Genomic DNA, 27,155 nt, shown 5'->3' with positions numbered 1-27,155 from the left:
CTCTTAAAATATGAAGGGAAAAAACCTTATCTCAATTGGCGGTTTTGGTAAAAAAAAAATTGAACTTGTTTTTGCTATAATTTATGAAACACTTGTTACATGTTTTCTTCTAAAATACTGTTTTCTACTGAAAACCTGGAAGAACTGAGGAGAGCTAAAATAGCGCACACATTCAATTTTAACATCCCCTAATTCTTCAACAGTGATTCTCAAATCTCTTTAGCCTATCAGTGTGATCAAAACCAACCCCTTTTTGCAGGCTTCTGTGCTGATGCTGTAATGCTAAAGCTTTTGCTTGAAACCACTGTAAATTATATCAGAGTTTCGTATGCCGCGTGCAGCCACTTTGAGTATCTTTTGGATATCAGTTTTTAGCCATCACAGTTTGGATATTGCTGACGTTAAAGCTGAAATGCCGTAAAATCTGAACAACCCATGCATGCCATTCTGCTTTTAATTTGTCTGCTAGCATATGGAAAAAATCCAGGAAACTGTGCTTTTTACCTTATATAAACCTTTGACAAATCCTCTGGTTGTTCAGTGTTGGCCTATATAGCTTCTTGCTGTTGCCAGACTTTCCATAATGTCTGCTGCAGATGGACTTGGAATCGCTGGCAAGTCTTATCTGCGTGAGTATCCACATCCATTCTAAAAGCAGCATTTTCCCTGCCCTTCATGAATCACTGCAGTGCCAGCATCCCTCTCTCCATCGAAAGGCTCCTGTAGTTGGTCCCTGCATCCCGCTCAGATCACTCCTAGCTTACTGGTGCTGGCGCTTACGCAGTATTATAGCAGCAGCTTCATTGCTGGGAGTCGGGAAAATCCAGCTGCTTCCAACCAAGGCTTCATCCTTGCAGGATCTGTCCATGTCTTGAAAGTCTCAGCCCATCCTACACTCGGTAGCTGTAATTGCTGCAAGTCTTGAACGTTCAATGACCGTGTCACGAGCCTCAAGTCAGTGCTGTACAACGTCTTGCGTACGATATTGCTTAAACCTCGGTGCAACGGAGGGATGAAGGAGATTGTGTATTGGCTTAGCGTGGATCTGTAACACAGATGCCCTGGCATGATGAGGCTTAAAAGTCTTGTGTTCCTCTAGAAACTTTTTAGATGACAGGTCGCTAAAGAGAGATGTTATTCAAGTTTGCATTTTTCAGCGCTATAAATAAAGTTGGTTTGCTCCTTGGTATTTGGGCCTTTACATCAGGCAAACAAACCACTCGTTCGTATATATAAAGGCTTGGATATGCTGTCTCTATACCTTCCAGCTGTGTTCAGCTTCTCCTCAACTCTTTCCTTCCAGTGATTGCATTAATGGTTTCCCTTAAAACTTCCATTATCAGACTCTACCTTCCAAATTCATTGTTTTATTAAAACCAGAATTTCATATGAAATTTTTGAAAAGATGAGAAAAGTAACATAATGGGGGCGTGGAAAAAAAAAGCTTGAAGCTCTGAGTAGTCGAGGTTGTTTCTGAATTAGAAACTTGCATTCCTACAGGGACGAGTAAACTTAAAAGCCATAAAGTCCTTGAGGGCTTTTACGGTTTACCGTGGATAAAAAGGACCCTGTTGCGTGCACACGCGTGCCCTTGCGACGAGCTGCAGGGACGGCACGTAGCCGGTGGCCTGCCCGCCTGCATCGCCGCTGTCGGGGTTCGGAGCCGCGGGGTGCTGGTCATCGGTCTGGAAAGCTCAGCCAGCACGAAATTCAGCTCTTTCCAGTCTGGTAACGTTTCAATGGCAAAGTTACATACTCTTTTATACATAATATTAGGCTGTATAAGATTAGGATGGCTTTAGGTGTTACTGTATACACACCCATTGGTTAGAAAGAAAGCAACGTGAACATTTTGTTTGATTGTTTTCTTCTGGGTGGGAAAACCTCCTAGAGTTGGGGGTAGTCTGGATTTTTTCCCTACTTCGTTTCTATCGCCCGTATGAGCCCATAAAATAATTACAGTCTACTCATAGAGAAGCTGCTGGCTTTCACTGCCATTGGCATTATAAATTATCTGTCTAGAGATAGCCAAAATGTGTAATTGAGGCCAGAGAAGAACGTAAAAGGAGCATAAATGGTGCATAAATGTTATGCGGGCCTTTTGCCCAACTATACTTTGACCTAGTCCAGGAAAATCGGTCCAGTAGCATTGATTTTTGTGAAGTGACTGGCTGACTGTCTTGTCCTTGCGAGGCTCAGAAATACATTTGCAGCACAGCCCGGTGTCTGATTTAACCGCGCTGGCGCTGCTACACGGTGCATCACACCATCTGCACGGTGGGATTTATGACGCTCCAGTTTTCTGGTGTCCAGTGATGCTGCTGGAGTCAGGAACTTTTCCAAATTAGGGTGATTTCCAAATTCAAAGTGCTGCTTTTTGGACAAAGTAAATAGACCTGCCTTAGTATTGGGGATGCATTTATTGCTCTTTCACATTAAAGCATGCTTTTGTACGGCTCTGCCTTAGCAAAGGTGAGGATTCAATGTATGGCAGCCATACCTTTAGGTTATTACACTGTCTTACAAACTCAGCTGTCAGAAATAAAATTTTAGTCTTATGGTACACTAAGAAGAGGGTTTCCAAGCTACTATTTGTATTTCAAAAGCCAGATAGCTTCCTGTAGTTTTAAAACTACTTTATCAGTGTAGCATATTTTAGTAGCTTAAAGAGCTTCCACAGGATTAACAGGGAGAGTGAAATTAAAGTATTGCATAAAAGAAATTGCAGAGAACCAGATTTCATTCTGGAGGATCCAGCTGCAAGGCTTCTGAAGCCCGTATTTGTCATATAACTGTGTAGAGATGCTCAGCCTTCCCTGGAGAACGGGTGTGCTTTAGTGATGCTTCCCAGCCAGCTTTAATCTTCCTCATCCGTGGGGAGGCTGGGGCAGGGTGCGGATTGTATCGGCTGCGTGCCTACGTCCCCCGGAGGTGGAGCAGATCCTGCTTTCTCTGTGTTGCCCGTGTTTGACAGGCAGGGAATGGAGCTTAACGTATTCAGGTCTAAATGTCTGGAAAAATTGGTTAAGCTTCTTAACAAAATGAAAGACGTGTTTGGCTGTACTCATAAACAATCGTGTTCGTATCAGTGGCATATATACATCTGCAATTCTAGTTCACAACTTATTTCATACAAAAAGTTTTTTAGCAAAAACTTTGTCCCATTGACACACTTGGCCATGTTTTTTGCAACCTCGATTGCTTTTGCCTCTGAGGCTTTGACTTTACCAGGCAGAAACTAATTACCAGCTGTAAAATTCCAGGGAGGATTGGCATGTCAGAGCAAGTGCCAGGTCCTCCCTAGGCTTGAACACATCCGAAGACTGCACACTGCAGCCACCTTGCACAAGAGCACGTTGTTTCGATGCAGGAGATACCTGCTTAAAGGCTGGAAATTGATCTGTTTGTGGTGTCGGAAATGTCCCTCTGCTGCCCTGCAGTTCTGCTGGCGTGTGCTAGGCTTGTTAAAAGAGTGAACCAGAATGGGTTTTATTGTTCAGTTCCATTGCGGTTTCTTATGAGACAGTTCATTTTTATCTGCTGTGTTACTTAGCCCTTCCAAATTGGAGAAAACACATGGCTAGTAAGAATGAAATGAATGCTGAAGGCAATTGGAGGTAATTGGTGTTTCTGGGCTTCCCCAACATAAGGGAGCTACTAGAACAGAAAAAAAAAAACCCAAAACCCAAAACCCAAACCATTATAAATGTTATACTGTCATTATCTGCCCTGTAAGCCTGATTCTTGTGCTGTGTCATTTGTGACTGTTTCCGTGTGCAATCCCTTGGATGCAGAATACATTAATTCTTTCCACGGGAGCCAAAAAACCTGCTAATAACAGCGGAAGGGACGGGCTCCTTATGGGCATTGTGCTGGGAGGATTGCTGTTACGGGCAGGTACTGAAGCATCGTATTGAAGCATTTATTCCAGTCCTGTCTTGTTGCTACAAACAGTATCAGACAGAAGCCTGAAAGAGAAATTAAAAGAATAGCAAACCACTGATCTTGTCCAAAGGTTAATAGCTGGGTTAGGCAAGCAATAGTCTGTACAGGAGACAAGCACTGTTCTCGTCTCGCTTCGCTCTCTCCTTGACATACCCCACTGCCTTCTTAAAACATTTTGTGTCACTTTAATATCTGAGAGCCACACTTTGGATCAAATGCAGACTTACCTAAAGCTCCAGTAAGATTTTTTTTACTTCACCAGCATTAGTGATCCCTTCACAAAGCTGTCAGCCACATAAGCATCCGTGGAACAGCAAAGCAGAGCAGCTGCTGCGGTTTATCGTTCTCATCTATTACAAGAAATTGCATTGTAACCTCTTCCCAGGGAGTCACTTCTTGTGTGTGTTTGTTGGGGAGGTGGATCCCAATTTTGTGAAAGCTCAGCTCTTCTGGACAGTGTCTCCGTGTTTCTGATTCTTGGTAGTTAGACAATAAAAGTAGTAGTAAGGCATAGAACTAAAAGCCAAATTCTTTTCAGCTCCCATGGAAACTTTCTGCCATCAGGCATCTCAATGAACTTTACATTTTGGGTGATGGACAAAGAGAAGAGACCTCTCCAGCAAATCAAGTTGCTAAGCACACCTGATTTATGACCCCAGCAGCGCTGAAGAGGTGTTAAACTAACCTTTGCACACCTTCTTTGTCTGCAGATTACTTTCTTTTTCCTCATTAGTATTCTGTGATGGACTTTGATAAAGTAATTAAATACCCACAGGAAAAACTGAGATTCTTTTTCAAGCAACATTATGACATTTGTTTAGCCAGCTGCGATTGTCTTAACAATTGATTGCGAGATTAATGAAAATGCCAAAGAATTTGAAATGTAGGGAATCGATTCTATTGATTTATCCATAATTACCTAAAGTAGCCTTAATCTGTATTCACATCTAGGAATCCATGGAAATGGGTAAGTTACAGAGGACAGTGCTGTCAGCAGAAAATGAGGGAGGTTCCCGTTCTGCAAACTGTGAGCCACTGTCAAGTATTTGAAAACTTTTGGCCAAATTCAGTCAGAACTTTCACACTTTGCAGGAAAATCTACCTGCGATGTCCTTTCCCACACTTCCCATGAGTTGCTTCTCTTTTTTTTAAATTATTTCTCGTTCCAGACTGAATGCTTCTTTAAAAAGCAGCGCAATAGGAAAAAACATCTTCTGCTTTACTGATTTTTACCGCTGCAAAATCTAGCTGAATTCCCATGCAAGATCAAATCAAAATAAGAACTAAGATGACATCTTTCTTGCATTGTTAATGACCTGCAGGCATCTTGCGTGGAGGGGGTATGAGGAAAGCCATCTTTCTTCTCGGTTTGGAAGGGCAGAGCTCGGTTCGGCATCTCTTTGCACCCACAGCAGCTGTTGGCCCATGAAAGCACCAGGCTGCCAGGAGAGCTGGGTGTTGAAGCCTGGGGAGAGATCCACCAGCCCTGGCCAGCAGGCTCCTGTCATCTGAGAGCCGACGAAGCTGTCCTCTGTGGTTGCACACTTGCTTGGAAGGGATGTTTTTTCGCCAATAAACTCACCAAGGATAAGGTGATGATATGTGTACCGTAGCAAAGACTGTTTGCATTTTATTGAGCAGCACATTATAATGAAAACTGCTTGTTTAATAGCTAACCTGATTGCAGAGATTTCTTCCAGCAGCACTACAACAAATTACATTTGTTTTAAATTACGAGATCCATTGCAAGTTTTTGCCAACTGCCATAATAGAAACGGTCTCTTTGAATTCAGTAAGTCGTCTTTCTTTAGAATATTAACTTTTGGGTTAGAGGAACACAAATGCTGTCCACTTGCAATAGATGCTACTTTCCCAGTATTGTAGCCTTAGCTAAAAACTAAATTAAATTGTCTTCTAGCATTTCCATTAGAAAACACTGTTGCCACACTTTTATTATTCTGTCATAAAATTCTCTAGGTGAAGTTTAGTACATAGGGTTATATCCATGGCTGGAGTTACACCTTCGATAAAATTTCAGGAGACAAAGTTTACTGGTGCTTTTGAGAGAGTGTGGCGGCCTAAAGCTTCTTCTTTCGTGCGCTCTGAAAGTCATCAAGAAACCGCAGCCTAGACTTCAGACAAGTAGTCAAGAAAGGAGGAGAGCGAGGGCAGTTGGACGCTGCCACAGGTTGTCCAAGGAGGCTGCCCGAGGGAATCTCCACCCTTGGAGAGCCTCAAAACCCAACTTGACACAGCCCTGTGCAACCTGCTCCAGTTTGACCAGAGACCTCCGGAGGCACCTTCCAACCTCAACATCTCTGTGCTCCTCTGACTCTACGCCAAGTCCGTTAAACAGACGACTGTGCTTCAGGTTGAGCGTCGCGTTGGTGCTGTCCTCATGCTAAGGATGCCTTTCTCGCCGGCAAGTCCCATTGACTTTAGCAGGCGTCTGAGGTGGACTGCGGATCAGCGTGGATCCATCTGGCTGCTGGGTAGGCAGGGGACGTCTGCAAGGGTATTTGAATGGAATGTCAATCCAGATCTTTTTTAATATTGTTTATTTCTGTAAACATTTATCATTTGATTGTCCGGTGGCATGACGCTCTTGCCTGTCTATTCCAACGGGGTTGTTCTTCCAGTTTGATTTTAAGGTACAAGATAACTGCATCGCGAAGGCGGTTTTGAAAAATAATACATTGCGCCTCTTATACGGTACCTGTTATTGGTAGTCAGACCACAAGTTTGTCCTTCAGAATTTCGTAACTTGCAGTTTTTTTCATTCAGCTGTCCCCATTGTTTTAGAGGACACACAGCACAGAATATAAATTAGGAAAGAGGTGTCAGTGATTATAGATAATATGCTAAAACCGTTTCTGAAATATTTATTAGAAAATAGGTTAATAAAGTGACATGGTGCACCTGTGCTGGTGTGGAGTAGACATTATGAGAGTGTTATGCTAATGTAAGTATGTAGTAGCAAGTCTTCATTGGGATTACTCTGCTATTATCGTAGTCAGCCCAGGAACTGTAATTCAAAAGAAAGCAAATGATCAAGGGGGTTTTTTGTTTGTTTTGTGGTTTGTTGTTTTTTTTAAGTTTTGACTGCTCTTTAGCCTAATGAATTAGAGGATATTACAGGGAATTTTTTTTTTTTTTTTTTTTTTTTTTTTGAGAGGGAGACTGGACGGAGAAGTATAATACACAAAAGTGTGAAATTAAAAGGATTTTTTGGAAACCTTCATTTGGGCTGAGCAGTTGTCAGGTCTGGAGGTGTGAAGATGGCTGAACAGTAATAACGTCGCCAGAAAAGAAAAGAGAGATAGTATTTGAAAAGGGAGAAAATTGGAGAGGAGATGCAAGGAGGGCAGATACCTTCATGCTCACTCATTTTAACGATTTTGACTTTCATTTGACTCATACAGAATATGCGTATGAGGTCACTATGTATTCTCTATGTTCCAGGGTTCAAACTGGACAATCACCATACCGCATGCAATGCCAATAGAGAAGTGGTTATAGGACTGTATTAAAATACAAGTTTTAATTCGTGTGTAAGTAAAAAGTTGTTTAAAACTCAACTGTGCTTTGCAACACAGACACTGAAAAAGAATTTGAAGGTATTTGAAGTGATTGCTGTTTAAAAGAAGGCTTTGCTATTCATGCTTTAGTGAGCATTTGTTCAGGTTTGGGTTTTGCATTGGGATTTCAAGGTCTAGGTCTGTTGTTTCATACGCAGTCTGACAAGATAAGAGTACTCTGTCTCATACATGCACAGTAAATTTGTCTCCCAGAGAAGCAAAAGCTCAAACATGGAAAGCATGATGATGTGCAGGAAGGCTGATCAGCTGTAATAAAGCATTCATTATCCTTCCATCTAAATTAACTGAAATGACATCATAATAGTGCCTTTTATAACCTCACTCCAAATTCCCTCTCTTTTATTGAATTATCAGCTAAACCTAAATTATTTTAAGCTGTATCTGTATATTCTTGTTTAGATAATTTTTCTATCATTAGGGAAGTCATTCGTTCATTCTCTCGTTCTTTTTTTATGTTCGCTTAAGGAAAAACACTGGGCTTGTATTGTTTTTGTAGCTTGTATTGTTTCATATTTTCCAATCATGTTTTGCATAAGTGCTTATAGTGTAAATCCGAATCCCTGGGTACTAGAGCTAACTAAATAATGTACAAAATGGAATATACTGTAAGAATGTTTCTACTTTTGGAATATATCTCACTAGATTATTTCTCCAGAAAAATCTTTTTGCAGGGGCAGTTTAATGTGTGTGTTGCCAGATGAGAGAGGTGTCTTGCAGCATCGTGTGGCTTCCAGCTTTCCTCGGTTCCTTTAGCTTTTTCACATACTTTCCAGTGATGTGAGAAGCTGAATGAAGGAAAATGGGGCATAGAATATTTTCAAATGTGAGTGAACAAGCAAGTCAGGGCACTTGACTAATTATAAGAGAGAATGGAGGAAGAAAAACCGGCTGTACCTGAGACAGAGGAAAAAAAAAATGAGTTGTTCAGCACAGTGACTACTGTTGCGCTTATTAATTGAATCCCTTTGCCCCTTCTTCATTTATTATTGCCAGTTGAAGTCTAGATTTGATACATACAAACAGCCTCCTGAATTCAGTGAGGTTGTTTGTAGGAAAAAGGGCCTCTCTGCAAGGGTAAAGTTACAGAATTGAACCATTAATTTTTGCAGTACTTGGTGGAGCAATCTCTAAACGTGCATCCACAAACCAAGTAACCACCTATGGGTCTATTGGAAGTGATTAGTAATCAATAACAGTAACAATGTGCAGAACTCAGTAGCTGCAATAGAAGTTAGTTCATGGCTTGAATCAGCAGCATATTAATTGATTTACTGACTCTGGATTAAGAGCCATAAATGGGGAGAAGTTACCGAAGAAATTAGTACGAATCTATCCTTTTGCCCAAAGCAGGACCAGGTGAATGGTACCTGACCAGATCACAGGTGTTTGCTTAACCTGTTTTTTGTGTTTTGGTGGGGTTTGGGGGGGATTTCTGCTCTTGACAGCCCATCCTTAGCATCACAAAGTATTGCCTAATGTTTAACCTGTGCCATGGCTGGTGTACCTCCTGTCCCCTTGCCTCCCACATCTGAGCTCTCTGCCGTATTTTTGTGTCATTCTCGAAGCACGGTGACTTCAACCGAACAATACTCCAGCCGAGGCCTTGCCAGGGCCGAGTAGATAAGAAGAAATATTTCATGTCTCATGGGGGACCCTTACCCTAATACAGCCCTGACTGAGCATTTTGCAGCGTGGTGGCACGTTGATGCTCAGCTGTTTTACTTGCCCACCATCTGACTAACACTTTTGCAGCCTTCCACTGCGTGATTCGTTTTTCCTTCTGGCTTCTGGAGAACTGATAAAGGTGTCTTATCGGGAAATACATAAACAGGGATAAAATACCAAGAAATCCTGATGCTGGTGTAAGACCTCACTGTGACAGAAGCTATCTGAACACAGAATAAGGGGACAATCCCTACCTCAAAGGACCCAGCTACAACAGAAGAGACATCAGAAAGCTGCTGATGTGTTTGGGAGCAAGCTCCAGCAACACTCATCCCCAGGGGCTCAGCACGCATAAACCTCATCTGACCGGGACGTTAATTTTGTTATTTGGTAGATACTTATGCCCTTTAGCAATGGTCGTTCTTCCTTCCACATATCCTGAAGTGACTCCCTTCTGTAATCATATTCCTTCTATTCCAATCACATCATAGGAAATGTTAATTTCCTTCTTTTAATTGGGTTGATAAAGTCTTTTGTCTAACAAATCTTTTCCAATATGTTAGCGTTAGATTTTGTTGCTGTGTGTGACATTCTCGGTTTTGCAGCAGAGTACATGGTGATCGGTTCCAGTCTCTGAACTTCTCTCTTTTTCAAGGTTTAACTTTTGTGCCTCTTCCTGACACAGATAATGTATTCTTTTGTTAATCGAAACTGAACTTCAAGAAAAGCACTTCTTTTTATGAACATGCAACTGGAAGCTAATCTTCATTATTAATTACGGCCAGATAAGGTGTACCACTGCGGATTGATGTTCTCCATCTGAGCAGAGGAGATAGTTTTGATTACTTGTCTGTTGGCCCAGTGATGTCCAAGTACACCTTTCATCCTTATGTGTGTTAGCAGCAGCCAGCTTATTCTTCAGTTCAGAACTGATGCATTTGCTTTAATTCTGCCTATTCTGAAGAGCCAAATTTCCCCCAGTATTTTCAGTTTCTCTAACTTTGACAGTGAAGTTACTGAAAATTGTTAGTACTTGCTTTGGAGAAGGAAGAGGATTAAACTAACTCCTGGAATGATTCGTACAATTTTTCTGCTTCCTCTTTTGAATTTTATTTGGGCATAAACCTGAACTGTTTTTACGTTCGTGAGTTGCAGCAAACTTGTGATAACATACCATTTTGTAGATTATAGCCAAGAACTCATCAAGCACATTTTTTTTCTATCCAAATGATCTCTTCAGGTTAGTAGTCTTTCTGTCTGATTAACCACACGACTGAGTGTCGTACCAAAATGGTGAAGCGATGCCAACCTGACTGTCTTACTTTTGCCCTGTAGCCCTGTGTCCGTTGTTATTTCTTCAGAATCTTTTTCGCTGAATTGCAGCTCATTCACGGGATGGTGTTGAATACTCTGGGTAGAAATACTTACCTTTTTTCTCAGCTGACACCTCTCCTCACTCTTGTGAGGCTACATAAGAGATGATGAGGTGGTCAGTAGCATACAGAGTGGTAGTTGGCGATCTCAGGCTGATAGAAAACTGCATTTATCTAAATCCAGCCCTTCCTTGGGCCCTGTAAAAATAAAGCTTTACACCAAGGTGGAGTACTGTGATGAAATCTATCTACTCTTGTTGTTCCAGTATGCTACACAACTAGCTACTTCTTATTGCCAATACTTTAATATATATTGTTAAAATTAACTTCATTAGTTAAAAATTGTCATAATTTTGCTGCTTCTCTTGGCACTGGAGGTCCTAGAAGATACTAGAGAGCGCTGTGAGCTTAGCCACGACAGGGTCTTTCTAGGGACTTCGATTGTGCCGGGAGGTTGTAGTACTTAAATTGGTGGCTGATTAATCCACTTCATAACTTCACTTTTCCTCGGTTAAATCTGGATTATTCAGGATGGATCTTACTGTTACTGCACCGTGCCAGTCATATTTCACTTTGCAGTACCATGATCTGGAACTGTCATATTTTGACTGACCCCATGTTGTAGTAAAGGGACTGTCAATATTTCCAGCAATCCTTTTGGTACTGGTCGAAACAGGCACAAAATCCTCATTGACTTACATTTGATTTGCAACTGAAGATATACCATTAGAATAAACATACTGTTCTGTTGACTTTCACTGGGACAAGAACTGGACTTTCTTCACTGACATATGTTAGGAAGTATTTTATCTAGTAATGGAAGGATTGAGTGTATCATCAAATTAAATCAAAATCAAAATGGAGTTTGAATGATTCAAAAATCAACACTTAAATCTCTGCATCTCTTCTTTTCATGTTTTTCTGTAGAAAGTTGGGAGGAATACCTACCTTCCTAAAGCAGCCCGATTACAGGGGTAGCACACGGACTGAGAGAGGATAGTGTTGTTTAATTACAACTACAGTTTAACAGATGTGCTGTGCTATGGTCCTTTTGCAGTTGCAGTGTACAATAGATTCTGCATTATTTGTTCTTTATTGATATTGACTAGAATTAATATAGGGGAAAAATGAGAGTTACAATTTAAAGAAAAATAATGGTATATAAAGCAATGAGATTGTTCCAAAGCTTAATTAGATGGAGCAGATTGAATACATTACAGTGATGTCTTGAGGCAACATAATTAAATTGTAGGCATAATCCTTCCTGTATTGGAACCGATTTTATCTTCGTAAGGCAAAGAGCGTTAGATGGCCCTTCCTACTATGTTAAATTACTAATTCTTCTAGGAAGACTTATGAGTCTCATAGTATTATCAAACTTTAAAACCACAAAACAAAACAGGGTGTAAGTCTACATATCAAACCGTTGGTAGTCTGATTGCATGGATAACTTCGGTTTCAATCTTAGTGTATGCTACAGCTCAGTACTTGAATCATAGATCAAAAATACGTATATGTGCAGTGTATTCTTGTGTATGCTTATTTCATCTCATTTATAAAACCTCTTCGTGAAGTTGTTTCCAAATATACACGCTGACATGGGTACTGGTGAATAACGCACAGAAGTGCTGTTCCTGAAATGTACCCCCGCGTATGCTGGACGCAAGTGCAAAGGTGCCTATGACATCTTTGCTATAAAGAGTAATATTGTAAAATGTATGGATGTGCCTATACCTACATATATTTATGAGTTTAATTTTCTATATATCCATTTATATTTTGTATATTCTTTCATCTTTTAAATTTTCTTTTGTATTTTCTTTTATAAATTCAATTTTTAGTTTCACATTTGGATACTTTCCTTCTCCTCCATTACACTACTGTGGGGCTGATCTGACTTTAGAGTACAGATACATCCCAGTGGCGTCAAAATTTTTGCCTTCCTTTATTAATTTAGTATACATAAATAATCTCTCTTAGCATCCTGATACCCATGTGTTATCTGGAAGCTTCTTTTCCCTTGGGTTACCAAACATTGAGCTAAATATATTTTTTTTTAGGACAGATCACTAGGTATCTTAAATTCAGTAAAAGACCTTTCTAACTGCCTCTACTGGTTTGTTTTAAATAATTCTGATATTCGTCTGTCAGCCTGTAGAAAGATTAACTTTGTTATTTGAATTCGATAGTGAACTCTCTTTTCAATGATTGCTATTGGGGGGCGGGGGGGAAGTAGCACGTGTCATGAGCGGTCTTTATCGTTGCTGGTACTTTCAGGAGACATAAATCTCTACCACAGTCTGCTCAACAGACAAGCTCATTTCTCTGGGCATTAGCTGGCAGTTTCATAGCATAAATTTAAAGTTTTCAGGAGGAATCTAATGTTTATTTTGAAAATGGAGATTAGGGTACCAAAGAATAATATGTTTACTCTTCAGCACCATGAATATGTAGTGACCTACTTGTACTATACCATTTGGCTTTATTTTTAAAGCTTGTCAAGCCAACTCCTATTGCAATTTAAGAAGCATCCTTTTTAGAAAAGCAATAAACTACACCAGGTACTAAATTAACATTTTAGAAGTAGAACAGTGAACAATGTTTTGAAGATTGTCCTTCGACAGCATTTTTATGTGGTTTTGTGCCATAAGTAAATTAGAGTTTGCCTCGTGTTTAAAAACATGTTTTGCTTGACCTGCAAGTAAAAATACAGACAGTTACAGGTCTAGGTTAGATGCAACACTACAATGTTGTAACTTTAAAAATATATATACTTTTTTCTAATAAACTGAATTTTTAATGATCTCTTGATTATCATGAGATGTTTTAAAGACAAGTGATTTTATCCAAAGCATTCCTTGTGTTTCTGCATATGCTAATTTACTTGATTAATTTTGAGAACATCTGCATATAATTCTGTATACTTAACTGTGGTGAGATCACACTGCTTTTCAAGTAACAGCTACAAATTTCACTTTCCAGACAGACTCAGATTTTGGCTAATCGGGATGCCAAATGTACAAAGGTACCACACAAGAGTGTGTAATTATGTAATTTTCTCTTGATCTTTCAGAGTCTTCCTGCGAGCAATTAATCAGTATGCAGATATGCTAAACAAAAAATTTCTTGATCAAGCCAACTTTGAATTACAGGTAAGAAAAAAACACTAGCGTCTTGGAGACTAATGTTAATGTAATAAATTTCTGCCGTAGACCCATGATTTTGGTGTACCTATGTGCCATCCTGAGCCCCAGGTGACCAGTTAGCCCAGTTAAGTCATTTCAGGCTCAGTGGGTATGTACGATCCATTCGTGTCTTGTGGGTCTTGTCCTAAAAGAGCACCAAGTCGTACCCAGAACATCGTAGAAAACTCCTCCTCTCCTTCAGGAAAAACAAAAAGGGGTGTCCTCCCCCGTTCTGCAGCAGATGCTTTAGCAGAATCATTGCCTCAAATGTGGAGCCTGAGACGCAGCATCTCAGTGCCCTGCTGATGAGAAATGCGCTGGTTTAGGTCACTTGCTCAGGATCCTTTTTTTTTTTTTTTTTTTTCCTATTTATGTGTTCACATTTAATTTTACTTGAATCATCAAAACACAATCAATTAGGATTTGTAGATGGGAAGTGTTTCAGGGAAATGTAAACACGACGAGGAGACGTACTAAGACTATATCAAGAAACACCATCCCTGTGGTGTCTGTTATTTTTGCCTTTAAATATTTATGTGCATAATTTAGATACTTCTAAGGTGTTTTGTAGGTATGCAGAGAATTAATGGTATCTATTCTTGTCATTTTGGGGGCTTTCAGCTTTGGAACAACTACTTCCACCTGGCTGTTGCTTTTCTCACACAAGAGTCTTTACAACTGGAGAATTTTTCAAGTGCTAAAAGAGCAAAAATACTTAACAAGTAAGTCCTATTCGTCATCTAAATCATGGACAAGAACTTGAGGTCTATTAACATAATTTTAGTTTAATTTCTTAGCTAAATCCATTCAAATTGAGATGCAATCATGGTATAATGAAAGGTTGGTTTTAAAAACATGAATCAAGTATTGCATGTGTTTCTACCCTTGAATCAAGATCTAAATTACATGATTCATTACTGATGAAGACAGTACTTTATACTGCAGGATGTTCATAAAGTCAAGACTTTTCAGAAGTATTAACATATTATAAAACTGAATTTTTAAATCACTTTAGCTTTGTGCTTATTCTAATCTCATTTTACATGCGCTCTTTATTGCTTAATCCCTAACGGCCTTTTAGAGTGAATTTTTGTAACTACAGCCAGTTTCACTGCGATATCCCTGAAGAATGGGTTTGTGTAACTGCAGTCTTGTATGCTTTCCTGGTTAAAAGGGATTACATTGCCTACCTCTGAACAGGGAGCTTGAACTACCCAATTGCTATTCAGAGTCCCACAGCAAATGAAACCTGTCAAAAGAAAAAAGACTGGAAATAAGACTTGGAGCATGAATATTTTGTTTAAAGTATGTATTTCTCCTAGATTTCATTGGGGTTCCAATGTAGTGGACCTTATCATTGATTAACTGAACAGAGCACTGAAAAAAGCCAGTTACGTGTTTTCAAACACAGTTTGTGGATTCTCTTTCTGTGTCTTAGTATTTGTAAAGAGTGCCTGCAAAAGCAGTTTGTTCCCATAGTCAGTCAGGTTACTGCAGTTAATGCACAACAAAAATGGGGAGTTTCAAAGCTGATTCCCTGAGCAAGTACAGCTCAGGCTCCTTGTATGTATAATATATATTCTATGTATTATATGCTGCAGTGAGATGTGATCTTAAAAGGCTTTTTGCTTTTAACTGTGTGGGTTGCAGGCTTTGACCAGAAAAGACAGGGCTCTATGTGCCATCCTTTTTTTTTTGGCAGTGAAGTTTTGCCCTTCAAACTGATCCACTCCATCATGAGTTTTGAGGAGCTTCCTTTGGAAGCTGGGCTTTACCTGAGCGTTGAAACAGAATTTTTAAGCATTGTACGATCTAATGTATGTACCTGTGACTCCTGGGGCTTCCTTGATGAAACAGGAATATTTACAAGTTCAGTGGAAAAGTGGTGTCAAGCAGAGCTCAGATTTTTGCACTTGTGCTGTAAATATCATAAATACATTTATGGTTAATACGTTTGCAAAAAGAAATCAAGATGGTTTTGTAGAGCCAGGTAAGTTTTATTTCTTTAGATTTAGAATTTATGGAATAAAGTGGTTTTGTACAAGATGGGACCAATGATGCGAATTCTCTTTTGTAATTAAGTTTGTAAGGGATACTTAAAAAGGCGAAGGGCTCCAGTCAATTAGCAAGCAGAGGGATCAAAGCCGTGGCTGCTGTCAGTCTCCCCTTGTTCTTGCTGTCCTGAATTGGTGTGCACCTACATGAGCATTTTAGTTCAGATCAGGCTCCTGACCTGAACAAAAAAACAACAGCTGAGCTGTAATTGGACTGGAAATTACTGTCAAATACATTTGTGGACTGATATTCCCTCTTCATGAGGACAGGAACCTTAGCTGAAGAAATTCAAGAAATCAACAGACATTTCTCACTGCTGATATAAGTAAATAGATCAAGTCATCTGAAGTGGTTACTTAATGAAGTTTGCTAAATTGTAAATCTCTGTTTGTAATGATTTTACAAGTTGTTATTTTCAGTTTAATCGTGTTTTAGAGATAGAAATCAAGACCATAAAATCTTCAAGATGCAGTAAATGTGTGGTCTGGAAGCACTAACTTTTATTGCTGTGTGAAACCACTACCAGTTCTGTGCCAAAGGGATATAATTAATCAGTTAATTCAATATCACACTCACCCATCTTTTTAAGTATATATGTCAATTAATATGTCAAATATTTAAGAATTAAAATTTAATTATTGTAATTTGTAGGTTTTGCTAAACATTGCATTTAAGCATTAGATAATAACTGATTCTTAATGATGCAGAAGAATCTCTGTAATCCATATTAATGACAGGGTATCTCACTATTATCCCACAGAAATCCCACAAGTAGCCAGGTTTACCATTTTGCTCATCTTGTTATTTAAATAATGATCTTTAACATACAAATATTCTGTGTAGCAGATACATTCTTGGAGCTCATTACGGTTCTGATCCCATCATTAATGAAGGCAATAGGATGTTTTCCATTCATTAAGCTTTCCTGGTATTAATGTGGGGAGGGAGTGGAATATAAAAAGAACCCCGAAGGGAGATGCGAGGCATTGGTGTCACCAACATTGCGGCAGAGCGGAGGCAGGTTCAGCAGCGATGCTGAAGGGTGGGCTCCCACCTCCGCCCTGGCTCCTTGGCTGCCTGGGACCACTCACTTCTGGTCTAGCCCAGGCAGGAGACAAAATCCCGTTGGAACATAGAAACCTTCATCTTTCTGATTTTGCGCATCAAGGTACGAGATGTCCCAAGATGTTCCTTGTTGTATTTTCTAGGACAATGCTGTGCTAAGAGAGCGTATAAAGATAAAACGCAGCCTTAGGCTGTGAAGCTCTCTGTCATGCTTCCTCTGGCCATTACCATTTGAAAAATAGAAAATGGTCACAATTAATCTCTGTAACCACTCACGTGTCCCAAAGGACGGTTAGGTAATCTGAAAATACAGCAAAGAGAGGTCTTGCGCAGGTGAACGTTTAGTGTGCGTTCTCCCTTTGGCGAGTACTGCTGCAGAAATGGAAATCTGGGGTCTTTAGAGGGAGAGCAGGTAATGCGAGGCAAGGAACAGAAGCTGGTGGCTGTGTGGCTGAGGCTTTTGGGGTAGCCTGGACGTGTCAGGCAGCCTCTGTGTCTCGCTCCCTTGTAAAAGGGACATGGGGCAATGTTTGGGGTTTGCGGGCGCATCACTGAGCTGGTGAGGGAGGCTGTGCAGCGTTACTGTGTTGGTTGGATTTGGAGAACCTGCTCTGTAATCCCAAATGTTTTTGCATGCTGATCAGATTTTGAAATGAGATGTTTCTGCTTATTGGTATTAGATTTTGGGGTTTTTTTTTAATGGTGGTTCTGTTTTCCTTTTTAAGGTACGGTGATATGAGAAGGCAGATTGGTTTTGAAATCAGGGATATGTGGTATAATCTGGGTAAGTAGCCTGAGCGCCTGTTGCTTAATGCTTTCACTCAGTGTTTGCATAAACCAAGTTAGAGATGAAATGAAAATGCTTTCTCTTGAAATAATGGTAGGCTTCCAGAAGGCATTTAAAAAGCAGATGATTTAAGAAATAAAGCCGCCTCTGCATGCTTATTTTGCCGTCTGGGTAGATACATAACCGTAGCCAATGTTTACATATCTTCTGTTTTTTCACGGTATTCAACCTCATGGTAAATAAAAAGAAATGGTTGTGGTGATACTTGTTGAATGGGGTTTTTTTTTCTCCTTAAAAATATATGGATTCACACATATATGTAGACACATAGATATATACACACACGCACACGTGTATGCAGTAACTGGGACTGTAACAAAATGAACATGTCCAAGGACTATCAGTAACTTAGCCTGGAAATTCTGCTTAAAGTTTGATTGTCAGTCTTGTTGGCTGTATCAGAGTGACTCAGGAAGATCAGGAAAGAACGGGAACTTGGACATCCCTGGAGTTCGTAGGTAAATTAGGGATCTCTGACTATCTCAAATCTGTGCTATTCTGTGGGTATCATTTTGCTATAGGGGGATTGAATTTCATGAGAAACTGAGTATTTACTGTGACCTGAGTGTACTCATCTGCCAGATTTCATTTTCCTGAGCTTAACAGCAGAGACACTTTAGCTCCTCTGAGTTTTATCAAAAGTTCCTTAAATTATCAGAAATAAATGCATTTGCCACTTCACTTATATCTCTAGCTGAACTGTTGTTGCTGAAACTTGAAAAAAATCAGCATATATAAGAGAAGGGAATGCAAGGTTTCATAAGTATTTGATATCACAGAGTTTGCATCCGCTCTGCTGGAATGATGAGAAAAGGCTTCTGAGAGCAGCTGAGTTCACTTTTTATTACAAGCATCTTTCATGAATTAAGTGTCTGGAGAACAGATTAAAGCATAGTACACACCTGATACGTGACTTGAGAGACAGTATCATGCCTGATGGTGGGTCATCCAGCTCAGGATGCTGGCAGCCTCTTTGTTATAGCCAAATCCTCCCCTGTTCCAGGTTTGCAGTCCTGTATTCATCTGTTATCTTTACTAATTTTTCTAGCATCTTTGGATTCTTAAACTTTTCCCAGAACTTACTGGACTGAAAGTAGAAAAGTTTGCATACGTAGTTACGCATCTGGCTGTTCTTATGTGAGGTTATTTTATTCAGGCTGGGGACTGAGGAGTGCATTGTGCTTTTCACTGCTGCTGCCGACACTGGCTGCTCTTGGACAAGTTACTTAGTTGCTCTAGGGTTCAGTTTTTCATCATTAACAGGGAGATGATAATCATTTCCCCTGGAGTTTTGTGAATCGATTGGCATGAGGGGTGGTGTTTTCTTCAATATTTCTTTCTGTGCTGTCATGAAAGCCTTTTATTTTTAATAGAGTTTTTATAAACCGAGATTATCCAGGTAGATGACTCCGTGACCTCGTCTAGCTCTAACGTCTGTGATTCTGTAAGTGGCTGGGATCATTAATGCCAAAATCTCACATGTTGAGGGAGTCAGTAAATTGCTGCTCTTCCCAACAAAAGCTGCAAGAGAAAGGTAAACGGGAGGCAGGACCCCAATCCGAGGCGGCCTTTGTACTTCTCATAATGAGCAGCTTGCTTTTTCTCATCTTCTTTGTAATACAGATAGTCCATGCTGATCATGTTTAACTTCTGGCTCTTCACCAATCTCACGTATGTCACAGCATCAGTTAAGAAAGAATTCTGACTTACTACTGCAGGGGAATTGATTGGGGGGTGCTTGACACTTTTACCTTAGAAGTTGCACTACATTAGCCAAATTATTAATGTTTATGTTCAGAAACAAAATCAGAAGTGAAAAGCTATAATTCTTGCATATGCTCGAGCATATAATTTTTATGACTATGCCATTGTGCGTAAGATATGATGAAGCCAAACAACCCTGACTTTTGATTTATGTATTAAAGGGTATGGATAAGCCGCAAAAATTAATATTTTGTCTCATCACTTTTTGTTCATAAATACCATGATTAACATATAATGCCTGCTGAGTTAAAACTCCCCAGTCGGGAACAAGACAGTCCTCTAGCTGCAGCGCGGTGTGTTTCTGATGCAGTGGTGGCTGCAATATTCATACCTTATAAGTAGGAAAAAAAAGCACGTCTAGTAGAGAGCAACACTAGCTAACTGTGTGCACACACTTTAAATACCTGTAATTTAGGAATAAGATTTGTGTTTTAAACAGGGAACCGCATGTGAGAGATCCAGCCTGACAGATTTTCTATGTAAGTCCTAGTTGTAGCTGTCCTGTTTGATACCCTGCTAGATTTGATCATGAAGGCTTTAGATTTGAGTGCTCTGATGCAGCAGCAATGAGGATGGCTTCGGGGAGCCTAGTCCCGGTGTGCAGAGCCCCCGCTGCGTTGCCTTTCTGAAAGCGCTGCAAGGCTTTTATTTTCTTGCGTGCACCAAAACCAGTGTATATTAGTCTTTATAGGCTTTTTTTTCCTTCCATATCACAACCTGAACTTTAAAATAACGTATTATTTTGAGTCACTGTTTTGTTGGAACTGGGGCTCCTAGGACCTTGGTGAGGCAGTAAGTATCAGAGAAGCATAAAGCAAGCCGTGGCCTCTGTCTTGAAAATGTAGGGACTCAGACAACACGTGCTTAAAAGCATTATGTGATGCAATTTAGTGTATACAAAACACAGTTTGACACTAGGTCACGTGTACCAGTTTCCAATGGTTAATGGTTTCAACAGTTACATGTTAAAGAAATTGCCGTGACATTTAAAATAACGTCCTTGTGGTAAAGTTGGTCAAGAAAAGCCAGCTCAGAAAACATTGCTTTTATTGTCGACATCTGAACCAGCTAGAGGGAGATGGAAAAGTAAAATTTGTGAAGACGAAGCGAAATGGTTGCTGCTGCTGTCCTGTCCTCCAGCGAGCTGCCCACTGGTCCGGCCCTTCCCTCCAAGTGCTTTACGTCAGACAAGGTGTCTTGACGGAGACGTTAACGTCGTCGGAGGGAAAGCCAAGGTTAAAAATAGATTTGAACTTTGAGTGTTATATAAATAGAAGTCATTATAGATAACACTCTCTGAATTAGTCATGCATGTTCAGAGCTGACCCAAGTGAGAGGTGAGGTTGCTGGCAAATTATTCAGGGTTTTTTGTGTCCCAAATTTAAATTAGAAGAACCTGGGAAAGGAAAATCACACATTATCCAATAAAGAAATCACCTTGGTTTGGTTCGCGTAATGAGGTCTGTTTCTGTTGTGAGCAGTCTGTAGGAGTACGTCTCATGGCAAGGCAGAAGCCACTGCAAGGAGACGTTTTTGCACGTTCAAAAGGATACTTTTTTTGCATGTGGTTCTTAAAGCAGCTGCACAATTTGGTTTTCAGAAGAGAATCCTCAATTTTCTTCCAGACTTGTCACATTTTGAGTCTCTGCGTGGGAGTTCTCGCACTCCCGGGGAAAAAAAAAAAAAAAAGGCGAATTCATTGTTGGGTTGTTTATCAGAAAGTGCTGCCTGTGACAGGCCGCTGGGATAGATGCTCTGGAGTGCCAGAAGAAGATCGTTTCCTTTCGTGTTTTGCTCTCATGCTTTCTTTTGTGGCACAACATCGCACTGGATCTCATCATCGTAGCGAACGCGTGCGCGTGCGTCATCGCATCGCCGATGGGTGTCGTAGCGTCAGAAGGATGCCGCTCAACCCTCTCCCCTATCGCCAGATGGTGGACAAACCCTTTCTCCATGTTACTCTTCCCGCGTGCTTGATGAAGAAAACCAATCAAGACGGCTTAATGTTTTAATTGGTGCTGCCCTGCCTTCCCATGGTTGCTGCTGGCCCCTGCTCCTGCCTGCGGGTAGCCGCGCTGCGGGGCGAGTGCTTTGCATCCAAAGCAGGCAGCGCCGGCAGGTCGTTCTCCTTGTTTTTCTCCGCAGCCGAGCTGCGTAAACTCTGGGGAGAGCCACCCACGGACCCGCCAGACGATGAGAAGAGCTAGGTGGGCTTCAACCAGCAGATGAGGGATTTTTTTCGCAGTACAACATACAAGTGATTTTAATATTTTCTGCTAATAACTCGCATGTTGCTCTTCCCCCCCCCAAGTCCTTCTGAATTTCATATTCGGAGAAGCTCTCTGTCCTCTGATGTTAAAACTGTTGCTGATTACCTGCGAGGCAGAACCGCTAATAAATACATTCGGTGAACGGCAAGAAGGCTGAGTGCGTGCGGTACAGCTTCATGGGTGGTGGGGCTGGTGCTGCCGGCCGGATCCTGCGAGGTCGGGAGCAAGTCCAGGTGGCCAAGAAGGCCAACGGCATCCTGGCTTGGAACAGAAACAGTGTGTCCAGCAGGAGCAGGGAGGTGACCGTCCCCCTGTACTGGGCACTGGTGAGGCCGCACCTCGAGTCCTGTGTTCAGTTTTGGGCCCCTCACTGCAGGAAAGACATGGAGGTGCTGGAGCGTGTCCAGAGGAGGGCAACGAAGGTGGTGAGGGGTCTGGAGCACAAGTCTTATGAGAAGCAGCTGAGGGAACTGGGGTTGTTTAGTCTGGAGAAGAGGAGGCTGAGGGGAGACCTTATCGCTCTCTACAACTGCCTGGAAGGAGGTTGTGGTGAGGTGGGTGCTGGTCTCTTCTATCAAGCAACTGGTGATAGAACAAGAGGAAATGGCCTCAAGTTGCACCGGGGGAGGTTTAGATTGGATATTAGGAAAAATTTCTTTACCGAAAGGTTTGTCAGGCATTGGAACAGGCTGCCCAGGGAAGTGTTGTAGTCACCATCCCTGGAGGTGTTCAAAAAACACGTAGACATGGCTCTTCAGGACATGGTTTAGTGGGCATGGGGGTGTTGGGTTGATGGTTGGACTCGATGATCTTAAGGTCTTTTCCAACCTAAACGATTCTATGATTGTATGATTCTAAGTCCTGCGGCCGCCTTTGGCTCCTATTCACCTTGGTGGAGGTGCTGGTGAGCGCCTCGGGCGGTGAGGTCTGTGGCTCTCCGTGCCTTTGTCATCAGATCATCTCTTCAGTGAGTCCTTTTTTGAGCAAGATGTTGAAGTGGCCCCAGAGAAGAGGAAAGGGGATCAAAGATTTAAAAGAAAAATCTTTTGTGAATTTGCCATTTTTCACGTCTAAAGTTCAAAGGATGTTACTTACTTTTCTGAGGGAATCCCTGTGCCTGAAGCAATGGAAAAACCCACCATGGCATACGGAGAACTTCGTGACATTGAATTTGTGCCCGACAAATAACTTTTGTCACTATTATTTGTTTTCTGAAATATTGACTCTGACACTTTTCAGGCATAATACAAGAAAACTGTCACCTGAGAGGCCGAATGTAATAATACTTGTAAGAGAGACAGAGCAAAGCTTTACACCTCTCACTTGATATTCCTCACCAACAACCAGCATTGCAGCATCATACAAAGTAGCAGTTTTAGTTGAGTATTAATTTGCCCTAATAGGATTGCTAATGCTAATAGGATTCTGAAGTTTGCCAAATCAAGTAACTTAAATTATATCAGCTAAAAAAAGTAGCGTGTTTTGTTAGTAAAGGATTTCTTCTTGATTATGTTTGTCGAGATTTATGTTAGTTCTGGTCAAAAGCGATACTGCTAATTAAAGACTTGCACGGTTACTGCCGTACTGGTGTAGTGCAGTGGAATATAAATGAGTTAAAATCTGTTGCTGTCATATACCACTGATAACTGCAATGGGAAACAAGAGTCTTAAAATGGAGGAAGCTGAGGGCTCGTTAAATTAGCTCCGCTCTGAAGAAATCTGGTCTGAACCACAGCAGTGGGTGCATAAACAGTGTCTGAGCCTGATTGTGTACATCCATTCCCCTTGCATTTGTGAGAAATGTCACCAGTTGTGTAGCGAGGTTCAAATGAATCCCAGCCTGTTGCTGAGAGGGGAATGTCTTTGTATTTTCTAAACTGCCGCCCTCAAGTCCTCTGCCTGGAGTTGTCCAGTGCTGTGCTACGCTGCTCTACACCAGCATCTTTCTGTGGAGTTGTTGAACGGATAATTTGCAGAACGTATAATCTGCATTTTCTACACTTTAGCTAGTAATATGAACAGTAACTAGGATGTTTTTAACTAGTCCAATATTTATTAGGTGCCATGTTCCTGTTAAGGTTTAATTTCTGTTCCACATGCGGAGACCGTAACGGGGAGGGTTGGGGGAGGTGCAGTTTTCTCTTGGGAAGATAAATGTGAAATAAAGTTTGCCAGGCAGATCAGCTCTCGAAGAAAGAAGACATACTGTCGGCTTGGTAAGATGTAGTTTCCTGTCTCGAGGCTGTGTAAGTATACACTCATGGTGACACTTTGATAGACTGACACAGAGAACATTTTGTACGCTGTGGAAGATACACAAGTCTAAATAAGTTAATACAAGTGATGTGCCTTTTAGCCTCCTTCTCTGCCAATCATAAGTTGTATTTTAAAAAAAACCCTTAAAACTTAATATCAGTGTGCAAATATGGGTTCTTCATGGAAAATGTGGCAAGTTGCAACAACTCTTGTTAATTTGGGTTTATACGTACCACATGCTTCCCCTCTTGTGGCATAAATAATAAATAATACGTGTTTCCGTAGAGTCAGATCTTGAAAAATACTTTCTTATGCCATATGAGAATTTATTGATACAGTTTTTATAACAGATATCTTCTACCAAAGTCAGTGGCTGTTCATTAACTCTGTAATGCATCTTTTCTCTTAAAGGTCAGCATAAAATCAAGTTCATCCCAGAAATGGTGGGACCTATCTTAGAAATGACGCTTATCCCTGAAACCGAACTTCGGAAAGCTACAATCCCAATCTTCTTTGATATGATGCAGTGTGAATTTCATTTTACTAGAAGCTTCCAGATGGTAAGCAGTAAGCTACAGATATTTAAAGTTTGTAAGAAAGATTTAATTGTTCTTTGACAGAACATAAGAATTTTTGTTATTTCTTATTTTTCTAAAGAAAATATAATTATGGATTTGCTTATTTTCTATAACTCTTGAGTGGCTATAGAGTTTTCATCTGTTGGTTTTAAATTCTTATTGAAGGATAAATTTGCATGCAGTAAATGAAACCTTTCGTTATGATACAAAAGGAGAGCAAAGACAGATACCTTAAATTTTCACTGTGACTCAGAAAAGGAGTCTAGTTCTGAGTTAAATTGGACATAAAGGAAGCCTGATAATGTGGCAAAAGAAACTATAACCTGTAAGAATTTATCATCTCTGGTATCTTATAATTTTGATACTCTATCATTTTATGGATTTCGAAGAGGAAAAAAAGGTATCCAGTCAGTGTCAGTTTCTTCACGCTATACAGGCACTGCAAAATCTAAAATACTAACGTAGTAGTTTTATTCTGTTTTATTTGCTGAGGGAAGTCCTTGAATAAGTACACACAATCTTACCCTGATAGCATCAACTTTTGAGAGACAAGTGGAGTGAAGGAAAGTTTCTTGACATCATTCATTTGACCTTCTTTCCTTTGAAGCTTTGCCTTATGGATTGAGTATAAGACTAGTTAGGCCAGGTAGTGTTATGGTATAAGCTAGTGTAGGTCCTTCACACTGAAATTTCTGTCAGTTCAGGATATGACCTTGTGAATTTTGCAATAAAGTTTGACATGTGTTGTTTACTTTTTTCCCTTTATATTGGCAGTTTTCTTTCTTGGATGAAAATTCTTAACCTTTTCCATATTTTTTTGTGAACTATTTTTCATAACCAGCTCTTAATAAATCTGTAGCCAGAGTAAATGAATATCTGCGTGGAGAGACTTAAGCAAGGGAATGGCATCAGCTTTATTACTTTGATTTGTTTTGTGCTGGATGGTGTGTGGAAAGGTTGTGAACTGTATTTTAGATCCATCCAATTACTGCATAATCATTCTTTCTTATGTTTGACTCCGATGATACTGTAAAGATTGAAATGCTCACTGGGATGCCATTTAAACAGTTTCCTGTCAGATGCTCTCTTTTGTTGCTTGTCATTTTTTATTTGTACAATTATATGGATCATGAAAAATCCGAGGGTAACTTTATAGCTAAATTTATGGCCCTATATTTTCTTGACAGAAGGAAACCAGCTTTGTGTGGAATAGTTGGGTGATTTTAATAAATGAATGTCTTAAATATTTCACACAAATTCTTTTTGCCTTTTGAGAAGAAAAATGCCTCTTGCTTAAGTCAGAGCTGTCTTGGATTATAGGTACTCAACATATATTTCTTATGTCAGTATAGCTTCTTTCTTTATGGACATAGCATTGATATGACAGGTGCAGCGGTAGTAAACCTTTTTTTCAGTGCGTTTGAACTGAACAGTTATGTCTAACGGGAAATAATCAATCTGTCCATTTACAGTTTTGCAGATAATGTAGTTATATAGTTTGCTGAGTATCTCAGATTGGTCTTTGGGGAATGAAGATCACAGCTGGTAAAAAGCAAAGAATTATAGAGAAGTCTAGGTTGGATGGGACCTCTGGAAGTAATCTGGTCCCAACTGGGCCTTAGATTGGGTTATCTGGGGCTATCTGAAGCTCAGTATTGAATATTTCCAGTGAGGGAGGTTTCACCACTTCTCTGGGTGACCTGTTCCAATGTTTAGGACTTTTCTTCTTATATCCAGATGGAAGTTGCCTGAATCAACTTGCGCCTGTTGCTGCTTGTGTTGTCACTGTGCACCCTTGTGAATAGAGTAACTCCATCTCGTCTATAACCGCCTTTTAGGTGTTGGAAGGCTTGACTCTGCTTTTCTCTAGGCTGAACAAACCCAATTCCTTCAATCATTCTTCAGGCCAGGTTCTCCAACACTCTGCTCATCTTGGTTGCCCTCCATTAGACCGTGTCCAATTTGTCAGTGTCTTGCTCGAGCTGGGGGAACCAAATCTGGATGCAGTATTCCAGCCATGGACCAACAAGTGGAATAATCCTGTTGATCCTCTAGCTGTACTCTCATTGGTGGAATCAAGGACACATTTTGCCCCCATTGAAGGGACACACTACTTCTTCATGTTCAACTTGCTGTCCGCCAGGTCCTTTCCAGCAGCGCATCTTGTACTGCTGCTTGCAACTGTGCCATCCCGATTTCAAGACTTTATGTTCCTCTTCCTTAAACATTATACAGTTTCTTGTCGGCTGTCTTTCATGCTGTCAGAGTCATTAAACCACCATGCTTTGAGATCAGCAATTTAGCCGCTTTTTCCACCCATCTCATAGGCTGTCTATCCAGTCCATATCTTACCAACTTGTCAACAAATATGCTGCTTTGGGAGACTGTATCAAACACATTGCTAAGGTCGAGACAACCACAGCGCTTCATCTGCTGAGCAGATAGTTTCATCACAGAAGGCAGTCAGGTTGGTCAGATGCGATTTACCCTTGGTAAATCCATATTGGCTATTCCCAGTCACCTTCTCACCCTTCATGTACCTGGAAATAGCTT

General features: G+C 40.5%; 1 protein-coding gene across 2 annotated transcripts in view; it reads left to right on the top strand.

Moving 5' to 3' along the window:
- DOCK1 (dedicator of cytokinesis 1) overlaps positions 1-27,155 on the top strand; it is a 311,286-nt gene that overhangs the window by 211,425 nt on the left and 72,706 nt on the right. For both annotated transcript variants that reach the window (XM_010581957.1, XM_010581956.1), the window contains exons 30-33: positions 13,656-13,734; positions 14,389-14,489; positions 17,613-17,671; positions 24,436-24,584. In XM_010581957.1, the coding sequence (XP_010580259.1) occupies positions 13,656-13,734; positions 14,389-14,489; positions 17,613-17,671; positions 24,436-24,584 (388 nt within the window). The remainder of the gene's footprint in view (positions 1-13,655; positions 13,735-14,388; positions 14,490-17,612; positions 17,672-24,435; positions 24,585-27,155) is intronic.

This window comes from Haliaeetus leucocephalus, unplaced genomic scaffold (genome assembly GCF_000737465.1).
Source record: "Haliaeetus leucocephalus isolate CR32 unplaced genomic scaffold, Haliaeetus_leucocephalus-4.0 Scaffold830, whole genome shotgun sequence".
Classification (NCBI taxonomy): Eukaryota; Metazoa; Chordata; class Aves; order Accipitriformes; family Accipitridae; genus Haliaeetus; species Haliaeetus leucocephalus.
The sequence above is the reverse complement of the archived record's forward strand: the minus strand, read 5'-3'. Positions and strand labels throughout refer to the sequence as shown.